The 18242-nt window shown below is 32.8% G+C and overlaps 3 protein-coding genes across 12 annotated transcripts in view; 1 reads left to right on the plus strand and 2 right to left on the minus strand.

Annotated features, from left to right (window-relative positions):
- Positions 1-456: 456 nt before the first annotated feature.
- Positions 457-1941, minus strand: LOC108776552 (protein PBDC1). The gene is made up of 4 exons (XM_018543203.1): positions 1541-1941; positions 1171-1236; positions 991-1050; positions 457-897 (listed from the first exon to the last, which is right to left on the minus strand). The coding sequence occupies exons 1-4, from the start codon at positions 1559-1561 to the stop codon at positions 541-543; spliced, it is 504 nt and encodes a 167-aa protein (XP_018398705.1). The 5' UTR covers positions 1562-1941; the 3' UTR covers positions 457-540.
- Positions 1942-3973: 2032 nt separating this feature from the next.
- Positions 3974-15509, plus strand: Men (NADP-dependent malic enzyme). Of its 2 annotated transcripts, none has more exons than XM_018543179.1 (8): positions 3974-4326; positions 7131-7287; positions 12680-12838; positions 12967-13329; positions 13491-13802; positions 14278-14646; positions 14758-15052; positions 15167-15509. In XM_018543179.1, the coding sequence occupies exons 1-8, from the start codon at positions 4277-4279 to the stop codon at positions 15286-15288; spliced, it is 1827 nt and encodes a 608-aa protein (XP_018398681.1). In that variant the 5' UTR covers positions 3974-4276; the 3' UTR covers positions 15289-15509. The 2 variants fall into 2 exon arrangements, with proteins under 2 accessions (XP_018398681.1, XP_018398680.1); XM_018543178.1 differs by lacking the exon at positions 3974-4326 and adding an exon at positions 5681-5817.
- A 373-nt stretch (positions 15510-15882) lies between these two features.
- Positions 15883-18242, minus strand: part of Doa (CDC like kinase darkener of apricot) — a 29869-nt gene continuing 27509 nt past the window's right edge. For 6 of the 9 annotated variants that reach the window (XM_018543223.1, XM_018543226.1, XM_018543225.1 and 3 more), the window contains 4 exons: positions 17985-18155; positions 17748-17892; positions 17409-17659; positions 15883-17194 (listed from right to left, as the gene is read on the minus strand). In XM_018543223.1, coding sequence (XP_018398725.1) covers positions 16982-17194; positions 17409-17659; positions 17748-17892; positions 17985-18155 — 780 coding nt within the window. In that variant the 3' untranslated portion in view covers positions 15883-16981. The remainder of the gene's footprint in view (positions 17195-17408; positions 17660-17747; positions 17893-17984; positions 18156-18242) is intronic. The other 3 variants (XM_018543224.1, XM_018543229.1, XM_018543222.1) reach the window with 1 other exon arrangement.

Here is an 18242-nt window from a genome sequence, read left to right on the forward strand (position 1 = left end):
GTATATAGCAATATATTCTAGAAATAGTCGCTCTCGTACATTCTTTCACTATACCTTCAAAATTAATAGATATATATCTTACAATTTTATATACCTACTTTAATTTTTTATTAAAGTCTCTGTAGACACTGTAAGATTCATTGATAATCAAATTCTTTGTCCAATAATTCTTATGCATCCTTATTTTGTAGTCATTCTTTTAACCTGCATTCTCCTCTTTCTTATCAATTTATTACCCTTCTTTTTTTACACACACACACACACACAATCTTACAGATATAATATTCATTCATTTAATAAATTGTCTTTTTTTTATTTCAATGATGTATAAAATTAAAGAAGAGGAAGTTCGTTGTCTTATTATAAGATGGTAAATATATTCAAATATCAATTTAATATCCATTATTGTATATATCTTTTATTATGTGTATATATATCTTACAAAATTATCTCTTACATTTAAAAAAGTAATAGAAAAATAATATATAAATCTGAATTTACAATTCAGTAGTGTTAATGTAACTAATTGTAATATCAAATCTATTTTTTTATAGTTCTATTTGATTTATACTTTTCTCGTACACCATCATTGAAGCCTTCTCTATTCCTTGCAAGCTCTATAGCATAAAATTGTATCCTAGTTGTTAGTATGCTGTTCTGTTCCGAATAATCTCCAGTACAATCTGCTCTCAATAATGTACCAAAACTATAGTCCTCCACAACATCCTTAAATTGTTCACAAAAGAACCTCCATTTTATCTTTCCCTCTGGAGATTTCAACTCTTCTTCATCCACTGTATCCACTTTCATATTAGGAAATGTATCTTTGAAAGTCTTATAGATTTGCTCATCGTGAGGTGTGAGTTTCAAAAACTTGGGATCAACCGAACATAAAATCTGGAGCATAATATCTCTATTATTTATACCATTTATTTATTTATTTATTTCATAATTCTCACATATGTATGTATATAAAATCATATAACTTACATTAAAATAAACCTCTGCATGTTCCATGGCTTTCATTGCCCACATTGCTTCCAGAGATGGCTAAAATAGAAAAAAAAAAGGAAAAGGTTTCTTTAAGAGCAAAATTGATTTAAAATTTCCTTACAATATGAAATAGTAGATATTACTTGCTCATTAATTGCGACATGCGATTTTACTCACATCATTTTCGAATTCTTCAGCAGGTTTTGACAACACACTGGTACCAGCCATTAGTTGATCTGCTGTCTTAAATACAAAATATAACATTAAACATATGTACTTTTCATTAATTAATTTGTAAATATTACGCAGTAAAATAGAAATTGAAACAAGAAAAATCATCTAATATACAAGTATTAATAATTTATTTGTTATATGAGAAAATAAATCTTAATCAAGGCGGTTAATTTAAATAATTGCTAGTTATTCAATTATTTTTATAATTAATTGTATTGTATCGTAAACAAACTTAATCATCTAGGTTATAAAACTATGATGTAGGTTAAATTTCTGTATATAGATAAAATCTGTATATAAATAATTCACTTACTACATTCCCTATTTGCGCCATTATATTATATCAATCTCAGCTCTTGTAAGAATAGGTAAAGATACAGAATACCCCGCTCAGTTTAAATTTTGATAAAAATACACTCATTCGATACGTTTTTGCACGAAACGAACGAATCTGGTAATAAAAAGTGTCGCTGTGTCCTCCGAACCGAGATATTAAGCATTAAAGTTGACGACTGTTGAGGTTAGGAAATCTGTCATACCGACTACATGTAACCACATGTAACGCTATGAATATGCTTTCTTCATGCTCTGTGACCTCTTGCGCATGCGTTTCACTATATACTTTTACCAAAAAATAATTTTCAAATAATCAAGTATCTTTGTATAACCACCAAATTATTCATTCATTCGTGATGAAATAACATCACACTTGTAATACATGTGCGACAGCATCTATATATATTATCGACGCTTGCAGATTGTGTAGACATAGTACGGAATAGAACCAAATGAGAAGATCATGAGCTTACGTCCATTTCTATCAATGTAGATCAATCATAATCTCGGTTTAATTTATTCTTTATTTTTTTCTAATTATTAAAACCAGAAAAAGTAAATTAAATCAAAATTAATCTATATCGGTAAAAAATGGACAATATGCGTGCTCGTGTTAGTCGTGTTACCTATCAGAAATATAGTAGAAATGCTTGTGTGAATATAGATACGTGGTTCACATCCATATTTTGTCCACATAGAGGCGCTAATGGACAGGGATCATTTCAAAATTACGAGCATATCCCATCCCTATTCTCAGATTTTTCTCTTTGCTATAATATACGCTGCATTTATTTTTTATAGTTGCTGTTATATTCTTTTCATTCAAAATAAAAAAGATATTAAAAATATATACATATATATTGACTTCGATTCAATTTAATTGTAATTTTCTACACTCTAAATAAATATATATTATTTTGTTATTTACCTTTTATTTATTGAGAAATGTAATCAATTTCCCATCCGCATTATATATATCTGAATAACGCATTATTTCAAATTTTACATTTTTTTAAATTTATGCAAAATTCAATTAATATACAGTTAAATTATACAATTTAATTTATACGCAAAGACAGAACTACCCAATCGTAAACACGATTGTTTCGCTCTCTCCTCTCCAGGGTCTGTTATCGTAATATATTATGACTTTCACCATGCATTCACTTCGCCATTAAGAAACAATTAGAACGGCGGGAGAAAACTCTTGCAACAAGGATATTCCTTTCATAATATAACAATTTACAATATTTATTATTAACATATATATTTTTATTTTTTAATACTATTGATTCTGATATGAGACGAAAACTCATACAGCGTCCGAGCAATACGATGCACCTTTTTCAAGTTTTTCAAATTGTAAAATAATTTACAACATGTATAAAAGTCTGCAGGATATAATGCAATGTCTATTTAAGTATTTTTAGATAAATGTTTTATTCACACGTCTTTCATAACATTTAATTGCTTTGTTACTCATGAGAATATAATTGCTTATTCCTTCTTCACAATAATTTATAACTTTGGTTTCTTATATTATGATGTACTAACGCTCGTTTTTAGCAATGTAGATTATCTTTAATTTTGGCTCAACTTGCACTTCATCTTTTTCTAAATCTTGAAAGTAGAAAAAGATAGAGAGAGATAGTTAAATCGAGATTAAATATATTATGATATACTAAAATGCTCGTTTTTAGCAATGTAGATTATCTTCAATTTCGGCTCAACTTGCACTTCATGTTTTTCTAAATCTTGAAAGTAAAAAAAGATAGAAAGAGATAGTTAAATCGAGATTAAAATTAAACTACATTGGTGGAAACAGTTATAAGTTATATATAAACTGTCATAAGACGCGATCATCGATTAGATAACGATGTTCAGGACAGAGAACTGAGAGACACGCCGCTATCGTCAACGAATGGCTGTCAGAAAAAGTTTGCTCGCATTCTGGAAAACTCGAGCGAGGAACTATCTTCTCAGGTAAAGGCGCACAATCGATATAGCGAGCGATTAAGATTCTTTTACAAAAAATCTTTTACAAAAAATCCTTTTTCAGTCGCGTGAAACCATTCCTCTCTGCGCACGACACACAAAGTTTTGCACGCACGTAAGTACGCAATTAATTTTTGTGTTGAGTAAAAAAGAGTTATTGCGTGAAAAAAAAAGGGACCCAATCGAATTGGATAACGATCACGCTACAAAAAAAAAAAAAAAAACACCGCCGTGTACGTGAGTAAAATCGCGGCGGTTATTGTTAAAAAGGAATTCTTCTAAAATATCAGATATAAGAGGAAGTGTCAATTCCCCTTCCGAAAATACGCTCTTTTTTCGCCCGATTTTCTCTCTGAAAGGCGGGAGAATCTAGATAACTAGAACGAAGGCTACGACACGACGAGTGAACACCACGTTCTCCTTGATGACGATCCGACGGCGATCCGCTAGTCACGCTCGTGATCCGCTCGTGATCGAAGCAGCCGATTTCACCGGCGTGCGAGAAGCTGGGCGGTTCGCGCGCATTTCTTCTCTAAGAAAAATCTTGCCTCTCTTATCGGATCGATTTGACACAACTGCAGCAAAATACGGTATACTCTTCCACGCCCATGTTAACGCGAGAGTTATGAATCGTTTGCGATATTGATACGAGATCCAGACAGACCTCAACTAGCGAATCCCCAGCTAATCGCTTAAGTGTCTCGGTCGATTCGTCACGATGGGCAACGGAAACTCCAAAGACAATAACGTGCAACGAAACGGCAGGATGTAAGTGCCTTTGTCTTTGTACTTATCTTGATTGCGGCAAATTTGTTCTCTTTTGATAATAAATAGGATTTTAAAACATGTGAATTATATTATAGAGAAAAGGATAACATTTAAAAGTACTCTGATGGTGCGAAATGTTGTAATTAACATTTTAATTATTATTGGGTTGAGTCATAAATATGTTTTATTTTAAATATAATGCGCAGAATATCTCGGAAAATATGTAAGATGCGAAAAAATGTTTCAGATAAAAGTTGTACGGTTTGAAGGAACGCAATTATTGGTAAAATTAATTTTTAAAAAATTTTTCGAGGTCATATGAAGATTTTTTTATTTTTTAAATTGAGATTGTATATTTTTTTTTGCATAATATAATTTTTCCAATTATTCCGCATAAAAGCATTAAGGTAAACTATTGAAAAATCAATAGTTTATGAGATATTTAATATTTCATGTCAATATATATGCTAGTATAAAGTATAAAATATTTCGTAAATTATTAATTTTTCGTTTAACTTTAATAATGCTTTTGAATACAGAATAATCAAAGAAGTCATATTATTGTGTAAATCATACAGATCTATTTTAAAAATGGCGATAACTTCCGTATGACCTCGAAAAATTATCGTATAACTTCCTGAAACATTTCCCTGTGCGTCTTTTATACTTTCCGAGATATTATTCGACTCATTACGTTTAAAATAAAACATTCCGTATAACTTTTTAAACAGACACTTGTTTTTTTTTTTTTCTAAATCTCTCAAGTTCTCAATTTTATCGCTAATTAGTTTCTAAATAACTCAAAGGATTGCATCATCAAGAATATCTTCAGAAAAAATTATACTTGTGTCGGAAATTATATTTATATGACTTAATAAGAATTAAATTATATTCAATATCGCCGGACATATTGATAAAAAAGTATTCCATTTTTTTAATTTGTCCTCATCACAATAGATACATATTATAAACTCGCGCGATAGATAATGTCCGAATTTCACATTGGCTAAAGACATCGCGTGAATCGTGTGGGACCATCAGTATCAGGCTATCGGCTAAAAGAGTAAAGGCTAACGCGACAATTAGCGTCGTTATCTCGTCTCATCAATATTACATCACCTATTACATACCCACGTTAATAATTATGTGCGAGGATAAGCGATTTCTACAGTACGGAGATTTGCAGAGTCCTCTATTTTCGCGATCCAATTCCGGAGGGGGGAAATAAATTCCAGCAAATATGCGCGATATGCATACACACATGTATGCGAGATGCGTCTTTCCCCGCAAATACATTAGACAGATAAGAGAGTCGCGTCACGAAACGTTTAGTTTAGTTTAGTCTATATAAAACATGTCTACGAGGCAGTTCCTGATACCGCTCAGCTGTCACTTGACGAGTTTTCTCCGTCAATCGAGCGCGGGCTTGCGTTATGCTATCTCGGATCTTGAATCTGAGATCTGCCACCAGCATCACCTGTCCAAGAGCAGGTAAAGTCGAATCGCGTCGAATTCTATTGAATTTACTTGACATGTGCAGGAATTTTTGCGTCATCTCCGTTTCGCTGAATTTCATTTTTACTTTACGTCAGAAAAGACCATGACGTTTTTCTTTATTATACAATTCGAACAAATTACGATAATATTTAACAGTTTGAAGAAGTTATATTATCATAAACGTCTAGCAGTAATGAATATCTCATAATTAAATTAATTTTTGTTGCATATACATAAAGATAAAGTTCTTTTCAGTCCTTTTTCCCTAATTTATCATTAATATAATCTCTTAATTATTTCCTTTTATGATAATCGTAATAATTACGCATATATGTCGTTATTATACTATCTCGGTAACTTTGTAATTGGAGGATAAATGCTCAGTCACGTCGATTAAACGTATACTTTAAACTTTGATCTAGTCAAGACGAAAGAGAGTACGGGAAACGTCGACTCTGTCGAACTTTGTTCCCGCCATTGATAGTGATTTCCTAAACGTCTAATATCGACGTCTGTAAACATATTTGCATATTTTTCTCACGATGAATCAAACATGACATTTGTTGTCCGGTAAATGTACGACGCATGATTGCGCGACAAGTGCGCGTGCGCTAAACCATGCCTGTTCGCAGGTGCGTATTATATTTGCTCCTCCAAGGCGAACCTTGTCTCATATGTATACAATGCAGAGAAAAAATGTTACAGAAGGTTTATTAATTGATTGTTGATGAAAAGTAATTTTGTGTCGCATAATATTATAAGACACAAAGCACTATGATATAAGAATACCGATATAAGATTTTTTACTACCGTAACAGAAGGAAAATAAATAATAAATTTGTATGTGTATATATATATAAATATATATTTACGATTACAATGTAATTACAAATATATATTTATATACATTGATACATAAAAAATTTGTATTATGTAAAATAAATCATATTTATAAAAACAGATTAATATTTATCAGTTCGTTTGTTTTATTAAGATTTATAGGAGGGTATGTTTTGTAAGAAAAAAGGCATGCATTATCATTTCTTAAATATTAGAGAAAATTAAAAGTAATTAATATATTTTTGTAATGGCTATTGTTTATGTAACAATGTATAGTGAATGAAAGATTTATGAAGGTTAAAAGGATTGAAGGTCGCTGCCTTCAATAGGCACGGCGGTGTTCATTATTCTACCCCTTTTGTCATTTTGCCGACGCGCACACGTCACCTCACTATCGCGTTCCCTGTCCTACCACCTTGCCGTGCGTTTGCGCGCAAACTGCTCAGACAAGTGGCATTCGTTCGCAGGACCCAGAGCAGTAACCAACCCGACTGTAGCAAGATTAAAACGTCAACCATGTCGAGCTTGGAACGCGATCAGCTGGGCCAACGAGGAAACGGCGACGCGATCTGCGCCGGCCTTCTGCGTGGCCTCGATCACATTAGAGATCCGCACTTGAACAAGGTAGGCTGTTGTGTATCCCATAACTAAATGCTTTGCACTTGCTAGTCGCGATCGTGCGGAATGTGATAGTCTCCACTCACGATAGATTCGAGTACGCGTTCACGTTATCTACATACATAACTTAGGCTTGACTCAGCACGGAAAGCAATTAGAGGAAAAAAAAAAAAACAAACGTCATGAAGGAAAATAACGGATGATTATCATAGAAGACGTTTATATTTAGATTTTAGAACGTCTTTCCGACACTTTTCTTGTTTCTATTGAATATATATTTCCACGTGGAGTAGCGAAATATACATATTGTAATCACTTGTAGAGCTTTCCGCAAGATAATACGTAAGATAGAACGTACCTCTAACTGAATAAAATTACCGAAATAAGATTATGAAAAAAGAAAAAAATAACGCTTTCAGCAAACTTTTAAATCTGGTTCAAGGAAACATTTAATTGTGATGCCTGAAATCTTCTCGTCACTCTGTAAAAATAGAAAAAGAGTGTATTGTTAGTCAATAAAGCTAATTTTGAATTCATTTGTATGAAATGATGAGCTTGAAAATTGAAATAAATATTAGTACGATTTATTACGAAATCATATCAAATATCAATTACGATTAACAAATTGATGATCCGATAATTTATATACCTTATATCGAATAAGAGTTCACAAACATTTCGCGAAGCGAAATCCGAAACTTTGCTGCGTGCAACAATTGCGCATGACAAATCAGATTGCAACTCGACAGCAGAATGTAGGACTGCAGGATGACTTCGCGAAACTCTTCACGGATTATTGCCCTCTACGCTTGCGCAAATCCGAAATTCGATATAGCTAAGTGTCTCATTCACGGATTGAGACGGCCCTGAAATCTCACAATCTTATTTTTTAATTTCTTTGCAGTTAAAATCCCCATTGAAATGGTACTTTAGCTTAGAGCATTTTGAAGGATAAAGAAACTAGAATTTTTTGCAATCCTTTTCAGCACGAATGTTAAATCTTTCCTCTTGAAGTTACCTTAATGCAAGAAAATTTTGTCCACTTTCTATTCAGAAAAATTTCAATTCAACAACTTCGAATGTATTTTTAATCATATATTTCGGATTATAAAAAAATTGACATTTTCGCAAAATGTATTTATTATGAACGATTTTATATTTTTTAAATAATAAAAAATCCGCGTTTTAAAAAAAAAGGAGTTATTGATCTTTTTAGATTATTATTCGTTATAAAATTTGAAAAATCTTTAAAATTATATAAATAGCAGTTTTATATTATTCATAAAAGAAACAAGATTCTATTGGTCGCAGTAAATAAAATTTTTCCATTGAAGAAAATCAGCGCTAAAAGATTTTTAAAAAAATAAAATTTGTACCTTAGCTCTTTTTCTTTCTGTAAAACATCTTCAGAGATCGTACCTGCGAAATTATTCGCGAACGTTTCGCGATGATCGGTATTGTTTTGTTAAGCAGCGGGTACACATAGTACTTGCGGTAGGTCATAGAGTCACTTTATATTCAAGAATTCAAGAATAGGGCTGCCTATCGATCCGTGCATGGGCCGAAGGGTCGCCGTCACGGGAGTCAAGAACCCCAGCAACCGTTTCCACGGTCGGTTGTTTGTCATGGGATACGAAAATTTTGAGGGAAAAGTTCGGAGTGCGCCGAGATAAAATGGAGACCGATTGGTGGAATCTCGTTCCGGATCAGAATCGGATTACGCGCATCCCTGAAGCTCTGCTCGCTGTGGATGGAAGGGTACTCGTTCACGTTTGCGCTCTCATGTTTGCTGGACTAAAGGCTTGGACTTTCTCTTTTGCATGTCTCGCCCAAATCTCAACTTTCTTTTACAGCGATAATCGGACTGTCATCTTAACTTTCCCTTTTAGTTGCCTTAATTCTCGAAAAATATATTTATATGCATATATACAATATTTTACGAAATTTACTTGTTGTTCACTGAGATGAAATGGGAATTTTAATTTCAATTGTTCCAATCTTGATTAATTTTAACGAATTTAGTTTCTTCTTCTTATCTTTTACTAATTCTGTACCTAAGAAAATACGATTAAAAATACTTTCGAGATTGCTGAACATAGAGAATCTTGCATTAAATTGTGCTTTAATTAATATTGATAATACCACACATATTGATAAATAATATATTTATATTTTAATAATGTTATTGCGATAAAAGGAATAGAGAATTATAAATGACATGGTTATCGCAAGCACTATGAATTTTATATAATTGGTATATACAAATATGAATGATATTGAGATACATAAATTTGAAAACTATAGTAATTAGCTTTACTTTGCAATTATGAAATTTTAGGAAAAATTTCCACAGAAAATCTCTCTTATCAATATTATCAATTTACTCATATAAAGTAATATACATATTACAAAGATTTTACTTCATTAAACGAATAAAACTGCAATATTTCTTAATATTAAATAAGATAAAAGTTTTAAATGCTTCGTGTAAGTTGAAAGAACTTTAATTCATAAAAATACATTTACTATAAATATTTTATATGTTTTGAATAATGAAAAGTTCGTTTTCTTAAAAAGGAGGAATTATTGATCTTCTTGGATTATATATATTACTCATCATAAAATTTAGTCTTTTAAAAATTATAGATAGTAATTTTATATTAATAGATTTATATTCTAAATTAAGATGGCATTACAGTTTTGATCGTTGTGACAGAATGACGTGTTACTTCTTTATTACATATCTGACGTTATATAATTATTATGTGACATAAACATTTTTATTTCATCTGACTTCATTTTATTGACGATTTTAATCTTTGACATGGATCTTTTTATTTTGTGGACGCAGAGAATAACGAGAAATCTTCGCAATCGGTTATCCAATCGCTTGACGAGTGATTTTGTTTTTCTGATCAACTTCTCATCCTACTTTTTTATTATTTTTTTCACAAAACCGTCATTGTCATACTTATTTCTGTGTTATAACATCGTATATCTGAAGAGGGCCAAAATACAAGGCCGAAATATGTAATATTTTCACAGCGTCGATCTTTTTCTTATTCTTTTTATTTTTGTAACTTTTAAATTTAAAAACGTTTCTAACGTTTTATATATTTATTAATATATATGTGGTTAGTTTTGAAGATATTTTTTGTTAATACTTAATACTGATACGTGACTTTTATTAACCTTTATTCCTTCTTAATATATTCTGAATTAAGTTAAATCTCTGTTAACGCGCGCATTTTCATTTCTCTTTCATATTCAAATGTAGATTAGAAAATTAGAAAACAGTGTATAATGAAAAATCTTGTTTAAACAGAATTCTCATTAAAGCAGGATATTCATTAAAGTTTTACTCATTGTCAGATAAAAACTTTAGATGGAGTCAGCTGTCGCTTTAAGATGCCTATCAAAAGTCACGAACGAATTCAATGGAAAAGTACTCTTCACGAGCGCTGACCTCTCTATTGAATTAAATTAAATTACCATACAGTTCGCTTTGGTATGACGTTTAATTTGTCAACGTTTAATTAAAAAAAAACATTATCTTTCAAAAGAGTTAATACAATTATTATAACAAACTTTAAATAGAAATTGATTAAGCAATACAATTAAAGAATTAAACGTTATATCATCTTATGTATGTATATTTCGACAAATTATTAAATGTTATTAAATGTATTCGTGTAAAATTACGTCTATTAAGATATCATCTTATATAAGAGTGACATAATTATTACGATACGTTATCAAGCAAAAATTTACATACAACGACAACACAATATGACGATGCAACATACGAAAATATTGGTTGCACGACTGTCACATATCTGTTTCTGACGAGAAAAATTTCCAAAATGCAAAAGTGAAAAGTATGACATTGTGTACGATTTATTTTATATATATATATACATCTTATATAAAGAGATTTACAATTTTTAATAAGAAGAATTTTATGTATACAAATTGTATCAGTAAATCTGATTGTATTTTAATTTTTAATACTTAAAATCGCTAAGAAAACATCAGTTTTGGATTCTATCTTAAAAAAAGAAATAAATGAAAAAGAAATCGCATATCGTTTACTGATTATTTAATAGCATTAATACAAAATATATAAAAGGCGATGAAAAAATATAAAATGACTTAGAGAAACATTACAGATAATTTGGGTGTTAATCAGATCAGATTAGTCTTGTTTATCCTTGTACGGATATAACGCTCAAGAACTCGCCACACTTTTCCGGTATTTGAAGGTATAAATGAAATCATCACAAAGTAATGCAGTTCATCAACCGCAGTCGAGATAAGTTGGCGAGATAACAAGTTGTATCATAAATTATATTGCTCTTTCAATATTGACGTATAGTGAATTTGCATACGAAAGTACAAAGTACGAGCAAACGGAACGCGGACATTTGTTCAATTTTAATGGTAGAATAATTGTATAAAACGTTGACGACAGCCCGTTTAAGTCAACCGCGAATTCAACGAACACTTGGCACAGTCCAATATTTCTTTTAAAAAGACATTGGCAATATCCACATTACTATGCCAACGGTATATGCTTTACATCTATAATTTAATCGAGTATAAAGGGTGTCCTATTTATAACATTATTTTTAAAAATACTAGCTGTTGAAATATTTTAAATTAAACTTACTCTCTTTCGAGGAAATAAATTAAATATTAAAGACGTCTGAAGTACAAAATATTATCAATTTATTTAACGTCGATTAAACGATGCAATCGAATCTTTTCTTAATCGCTCTTATAAGATCCTTAAGCTCGTTTTTGTCTTCATCTATTCAAGATTCAATTAGACACAACTGTGTCGCCGAGGGCATTATTATATCATTATCCTTGAGAATGAACGTGCATCATGGAAAATGAATTTTGAGGGTAAATTCTGATATATACATATATACTATATATATATATATACACACTACATAATATATCTAAATCATGACCGCTAGATGTAACGTTTGTGCAATATTAGTATTTGTAAAAATCGAAGTGGGATGACGATCAGCTGATCACCTTTCACCCACGCTCACTAATGACTGTTGTTAACAGTGTTAGCAGTTACAGTATCATTCCTTTTAACTGAAGGTCAGAGTCTAGTCCAGTGCTCTGATTCTGACTCATCGATTAATTTTTTCCTGTTTGCCATGTCGTAAGAAAAGGAACGATAGCGACAACGTTTTCCGCAGTCCGAATGATAAAGACAATTGATTGAAATAAATTTGACGTATAAAATCGGATTGTAAATCTATTGCATTTTTTTTTCTTTTCTATAACTTTTGATTTTTAAGAGAGATAGAGATGTTCAGTGGATTTTAATTTCATTTAAGTGTTATATTTAATATGTATTATTATCACATTTCAGGGTATGGCGTTCACCATTGAGGAAAGGCAGATACTAGGTATACATGGTCTTCTACCGGCAGCCGTGAAAACCCAAGAAGAACAATTAGAGCTTTGTCGTCTTAATCTGGAACGCTACACGGATGATCTCTCAAAATACATATATCTTATAGGCCTACTGGTACATGAACACGGCAATTATCGCCGTCGCTTGATCGGAGACATTACATTAGTGGTCTCCCCGTTCCCGCTTGATCAGGCCTGCTCTTCTCATATGCGTTGATTCTCACATAAGGTCTTATTCCTTAGGATAGAAACGAGAAACTCTTCTACCGTTTGTTGGCAGAAGATGTAGGTAAAATAATGCCGTTGGTGTATACGCCGACCGTGGGTTTGGCATGTCAGAAATTCGGTCTGGTTTACCGTAGGCCGCGTGGCCTCTTCATAAGCATCCACGATAAAGGCCATGTCTACGACGTCTTGAAAAACTGGCCCGAACACGACGTGCGGGCAATCGTTGTCACGGACGGCGAAAGGATATTAGGACTGGGTGACCTAGGTGCTCACGGCATGGGCATTCCCATAGGTAAATTGTCATTGTACACCGCATTAGCTGGTATCAAACCCCACCAGTGTTTACCTATCACTTTGGACGTCGGCACTAATACCCAGGTATGCGAAAATATATCACTTCTGCGCGCTAAACGCCTTCACTGGTTCTCTCGTTATATTGTAAAACATGAAAAAAAATGTATATCTTCGTGAACATTTCGCGTTGATTTCTTCTTTAATCTTAAATCTGTATGTGTTTGAATTTTATATTCTTTTTGCAGTCTTTGTTGGATGATCCCCTGTACATCGGTCACAGACACAGACGTGTCACTGGGCAAGATTACGACGAGTTCGTGGACGAATTTATGAAGGCTGTCGTGAAACGATATGGTCCGAATACATTAATCCAATTCGAGGACTTTGGGAATTTTAATGCGTTCAGATTGCTTCAAAAGTATCACAATAATTACTGCACCTTTAACGATGATATTCAGGGCACCGCTTCCGTCGCTGTTGCCGGGTTACTGGCATCACTTCGTGTTACGCAGACAAAGCTCTCAGAGAACACGATCGTGTTTCAGGGTGCTGGAGAGGTTGCTATCAAAAAATTTTAGTCAATCCTGGTGAAAACTTTTTTTTAGAATTTTTATACGAATTGAAATAAAGTTTACACATCTTTTTTTAGAATTCTTCACATAAAATCTGAAATATTCTAAAAGATTTCTGTAATTTTTCATTTTGTAATTTCTTATGAATTCTTATAAAATATTTGAAAAAATTTAAGAAAAAAGAAAATAAGAAATTTTAGAATATTTTAGATGTATGAAAAATTTGGAAATGTTCGTATTTGTATTAAAAAATCTGAGAAATTTTCTAAAGTTATAAAATTATTTATTATAGAAATTCTGAAATTTACTGAAATCAAAATTCTGAAAAATTGTGATAAAAAATTCTGAGAAAAATTGTCACTAGGGAATACTGTCGACAAAAACACAATCGTGCTTTAGTCGCGCTATAGATTATATATGCGAAGAGAATACGTCTCCATTAATTATGAATCACTTGTAGGCGTCACTAGGTATCGCGACATTGTGCATAATGACAATGCTAAAAGAAGGAGTAACTAAGGAAGAAGCTAAGAGTAAAATCTGGATGGTAGACTCGAAAGGACTGATAGTAAAAGATCGTCCAAAAGGTGGACTAACGGAGCATAAATTGCACTTTGCTCGTGAAGATAAACCAATCGATACTCTGTTGGATGTTGTTAAGACCGCCAAACCTTCGGTTATTATTGGCGCAGCTGCTATCAGGGGTGCCTTCACGACAGAAATATTGAGGGAAATGGCGCGTAATAATGACAGACCTGTTATTTTCGCTCTGAGCAATCCAACGAGTAAAGCCGAATGCACTGCGGAAGAAGCATATACTGCTACAGAGGTAAGAAAGGTTGATTTGAACAATTCTCTACTTTCATTGAAATTTCAATTTCAACATAAAATTTTACTGACGTTTCCTAAATAATTTTAATCAATCATTATTTAATTGCAGGGAAGATGTATATTTGCGAGCGGCTCACCTTTTCCACCAGTTACGTATAACAATAAAACTTATTATCCTGGCCAGGGTAATAATAGTTACATATTCCCTGGAATCGCGCTGGCCGCAATATGCGCTGGTATGCGCACGATTCCCCAGGAGACTTTCCTTATTGCTGCGACGGCTCTCTCCGATCTGGTAACGCAAGCCGATTTGGATAGCGGCAATCTCTATCCACCATTGGCCGATATACAGAAATGTTCGTTGAGTATAGCAAGTGCAATCATGAAATATGCCTACGAAAAATGTGAGTATAAATACTATCAATATTATTATAAATATGTTAGAAAAGACAGGATATACAAAGCGTCTCGTGGATTCTGCTACTAATATAAATTATTCACATTTTTTTTATATGCAGGTCTAGCGACTGTCTATCCCGAGCCGGAATATTCAGATTACGAGAGCTTTATCAAGGCACAATTATACGATCCAAGCTACAAATCGGCAATACCTTCACTTTACTCATGGCCAACATTATAATATTTTCATTAATTTGACATCTTAATTTTATACACGATTATTTTGGATCTATGGAAGAATAATATACATAATGTTGGAGGGAATTCTTTGGAAAATGAATTTTCCTCGCTTTTTTAAAGCCTGTTGATCGGGCTCATTTTATTTTTAGCACTGTATGTGCGAACGTGACCAATATGCAAATATAGTTATTAAAATTCACAGGAATGAATTTATGTTTAATGCGAAGGCATTTTTGCAAATAAAATATAAGTATAAGCTCGAGAGATGTAAGAATTGATTTGCTGGTTAAACAAATAAATATCGATACTAGTTTGAAAGAAATGTATTTATTGCTACTAGAAATATCGTTTTGTTTTTTGCAGAACATCCTAGACATCCCTGATCGCGTTTAACGAGCAGTCGCTATAATATTGTTCATTTCATAGTCTTAGTATAACTAAGGTCAAACAAAACTTACACGGGTGATACAGTTGTGCAAATGAAAAATCTGTGACAAAAAAGTGGAGATTGCTTCATGTTCGATTATTTTTCGCAATATTCAATATGCATCATTAATTTAATTTAAATCTGTATAAGATATAGTAAAATAGAACAAAAAATATTACTTAATTAGGCCAAAATTTTTACAAGGCGATGCTCGCAAAAAATTTTGTGAATTTTGTGAATTCTTTTCCCGAATTCAATGTATAACCCATCATTCACAAAATGACACGAGTTGTAGTAGTACAATACTACCGGACGCTCCATTCAGCATAAAGATACTATATTGATTTACCATACATAAGATATTACTTATTAATCCAACGACTTTATACTATGCTTATTCAACTTATGTCATTTTGTATGATAGACTTATCAGAAATGAATAAAAGAAAAGAGTTGTTTGAGAGAATATTTTCTAAGACAATTATGTATTCTTACATTTCAAGATGTATATAATTCACAACGATGAATTGTGGTGATCGTTATTCACACACTTTCTCGCTCGCGTCTATCGTTTCCTCTCAATTTCTGTCAACTCTATTGACGTGTACGCGTATAACTATTTTATTTTTTCACTAGTCCGATACTTACTGTCAGAACACATTCGTGGTCGTCAATTCTAAACAGATTATGAACTGTAGACCCCGAAAGTGATCTTTATTCCAAATTCATTTATATCGTATAATAACATTGTAATAAATTTAAGGGACAAAAATGTACAGAAGAGCATTTAAAAAATTGTTTACAATTTTGGGACTCTGTTACGCTACACTGAGCAGACACACTGGCCTTTGCGCGCCAGTAACAGGGACCTCGTCGCTGTCTTATGATCGACAATTGCGATAAAAACAAACGCGAACCCGGAAGCTTATCGGGCAACGGGTAATGATCTGATCGCTCGTCGTTATATATATTAGTCCAAGTTCCACGGCACTACTACTTTTCCTACGTGTAGTTCCTCTATGTATACAGTTCCAAATTAAATCAGTGTAAAGTGCAGATTAAATAAAGAATTCCAATGATCGGTATTTATACACACATACACGCACTATTTTTCAAAATCAATGTTACATCGTCACATCATCGGATCTTGTAACTACGAAAGACATGTTTTCATGAAAATTAATGATATTAAGACGAAGACATAGGGCAGTAGTGTCGTTGAAAGTGGAGTGTCTGTCCAGCACGGAGGTCGGTCCCTTTCCTAGCTTCATCGAGAAAGTGAATGTGATCGTTCGTGAGATTGTTGAGAATCACCAGCTGCTCGTGGGTCAGGCAATCTCTGGGATGCTGGTAAAGCGTCGAAGAACGAATGAGTCAATGCATCCTTCAGAGTAATACGTTGCGAGGGCTCGTACTCCAACATTCGTTGAACCAGATCGAACAGCTGACGATGTTCTTCATCATCGGACAGCATATAACGCTATATACAGATACAAAAATATATATTATTTTACGGATAATTAACAGTTAACATTATTATATACCAAAAATTATTTTGCCATTAATCAAATAAATATTAATCTACATTTTAAATTTGTACTCGCTCTATTCTCGCTATTTAAATCTTTGTTTCAATTTGTAATTCTCGAGATATATATATAGGAACATGATCGAAGTCAAATCAAGATACTAACATGTAATGGTTTGCAATTATCTCGTACGTATCTACCGGCCGAACTTTTGTCGTCCCAATCCAGTTTACCATGGTAGAAGTACTTAGTCTTAGTTTTGCGAGCCATGCGATGTGGTATCGTGCCAAGTATGCGTTCCATCATCGCCAGGTGCTCGCGATTATCATGCGTTTGGAATAACGTGATGCCCAGGTATAATTCGAACAAGATGCAACCAATGGACCAAACGTCACAGGGTTGAGACCAACCTAATTCTACATACAGAAAAATATAAGATTAACGATATTAATAGTTATACAAAGATACGTGCGACCAAAAGAATATTTTAAGAAAGGCACCCACCTAGAATCACTTCGGGTGCTCTATAGTGTCTTGTGCTAACGATTGTACTATGATGTTCGTGATCGAAAGTAGCGCTACCAAAGTCGATAAGTTTGATGTCAGTTCGCTTCACGCGTCTCATGTCCCTCCGCTTAAAAAGAAAAACCTTTTTTTGAAACACTTTAGAATGGAAACTTACCCTATATGCCAAATCGAGGCTCCATAAATCGGTAATACGAAATATTAACAATAACACACCTTTTTGTTGTTATATGTGCTGTCGTAATCCGAATCAACGAATAAAATGTTCTCCGGTTTAAGATCCGTATGCGTGAGTTTATTATCATGTAAGAACTTTACGGCATAACAAAGTTGATAGCCCATATGTCTAACATGTTCTAACGGATAGGGCTGGTAACTGTTATCCCTCTGTAAAAATAACTTGATCAATATCTTAGATCTAATAGCATCAGAGTCATCTAATAGCGAATTTGATTGTATCTACTAGTGCGCATT

The sequence above is a fragment of the Cyphomyrmex costatus genome, unplaced genomic scaffold (genome assembly GCF_001594065.2).
Source record: "Cyphomyrmex costatus isolate MS0001 unplaced genomic scaffold, Ccosl1.0 scaffold361, whole genome shotgun sequence".
In the NCBI taxonomy this organism is placed as follows: Eukaryota; Metazoa; Arthropoda; class Insecta; order Hymenoptera; family Formicidae; genus Cyphomyrmex; species Cyphomyrmex costatus.

Excerpts from the sequence above, each read along its gene's own strand:
- LOC108776552 (XM_018543203.1), bottom strand. The coding sequence starts at position 1,561 with ATGGCGCAAATAGGGAATGTA. Across the intron at positions 1,237-1,540 it reads TGGCGCAAATAGGGAATGTA|ACAGCAGATCAACTAATGGC; the intron begins GTAAGTGAATTA and ends TTTGTATTTAAG. Across the intron at positions 898-990 it reads ATGCAGAGGTTTATTTTAAT|ATTTTATGTTCGGTTGATCC; the intron begins GTAAGTTATATG and ends ATTATGCTCCAG.
- Men (XM_018543178.1), top strand. The coding sequence starts at position 5,681 with ATGTCTACGAGGCAGTTCCTGATACCGCTCAGCTGTCACTTGACGAGT. Across the intron at positions 7,288-12,679 it reads GAGATCCGCACTTGAACAAG|GGTATGGCGTTCACCATTGA; the intron begins GTAGGCTGTTGT and ends ATCACATTTCAG. Across the intron at positions 13,330-13,490 it reads ACGTCGGCACTAATACCCAG|TCTTTGTTGGATGATCCCCT; the intron begins GTATGCGAAAAT and ends TTCTTTTTGCAG.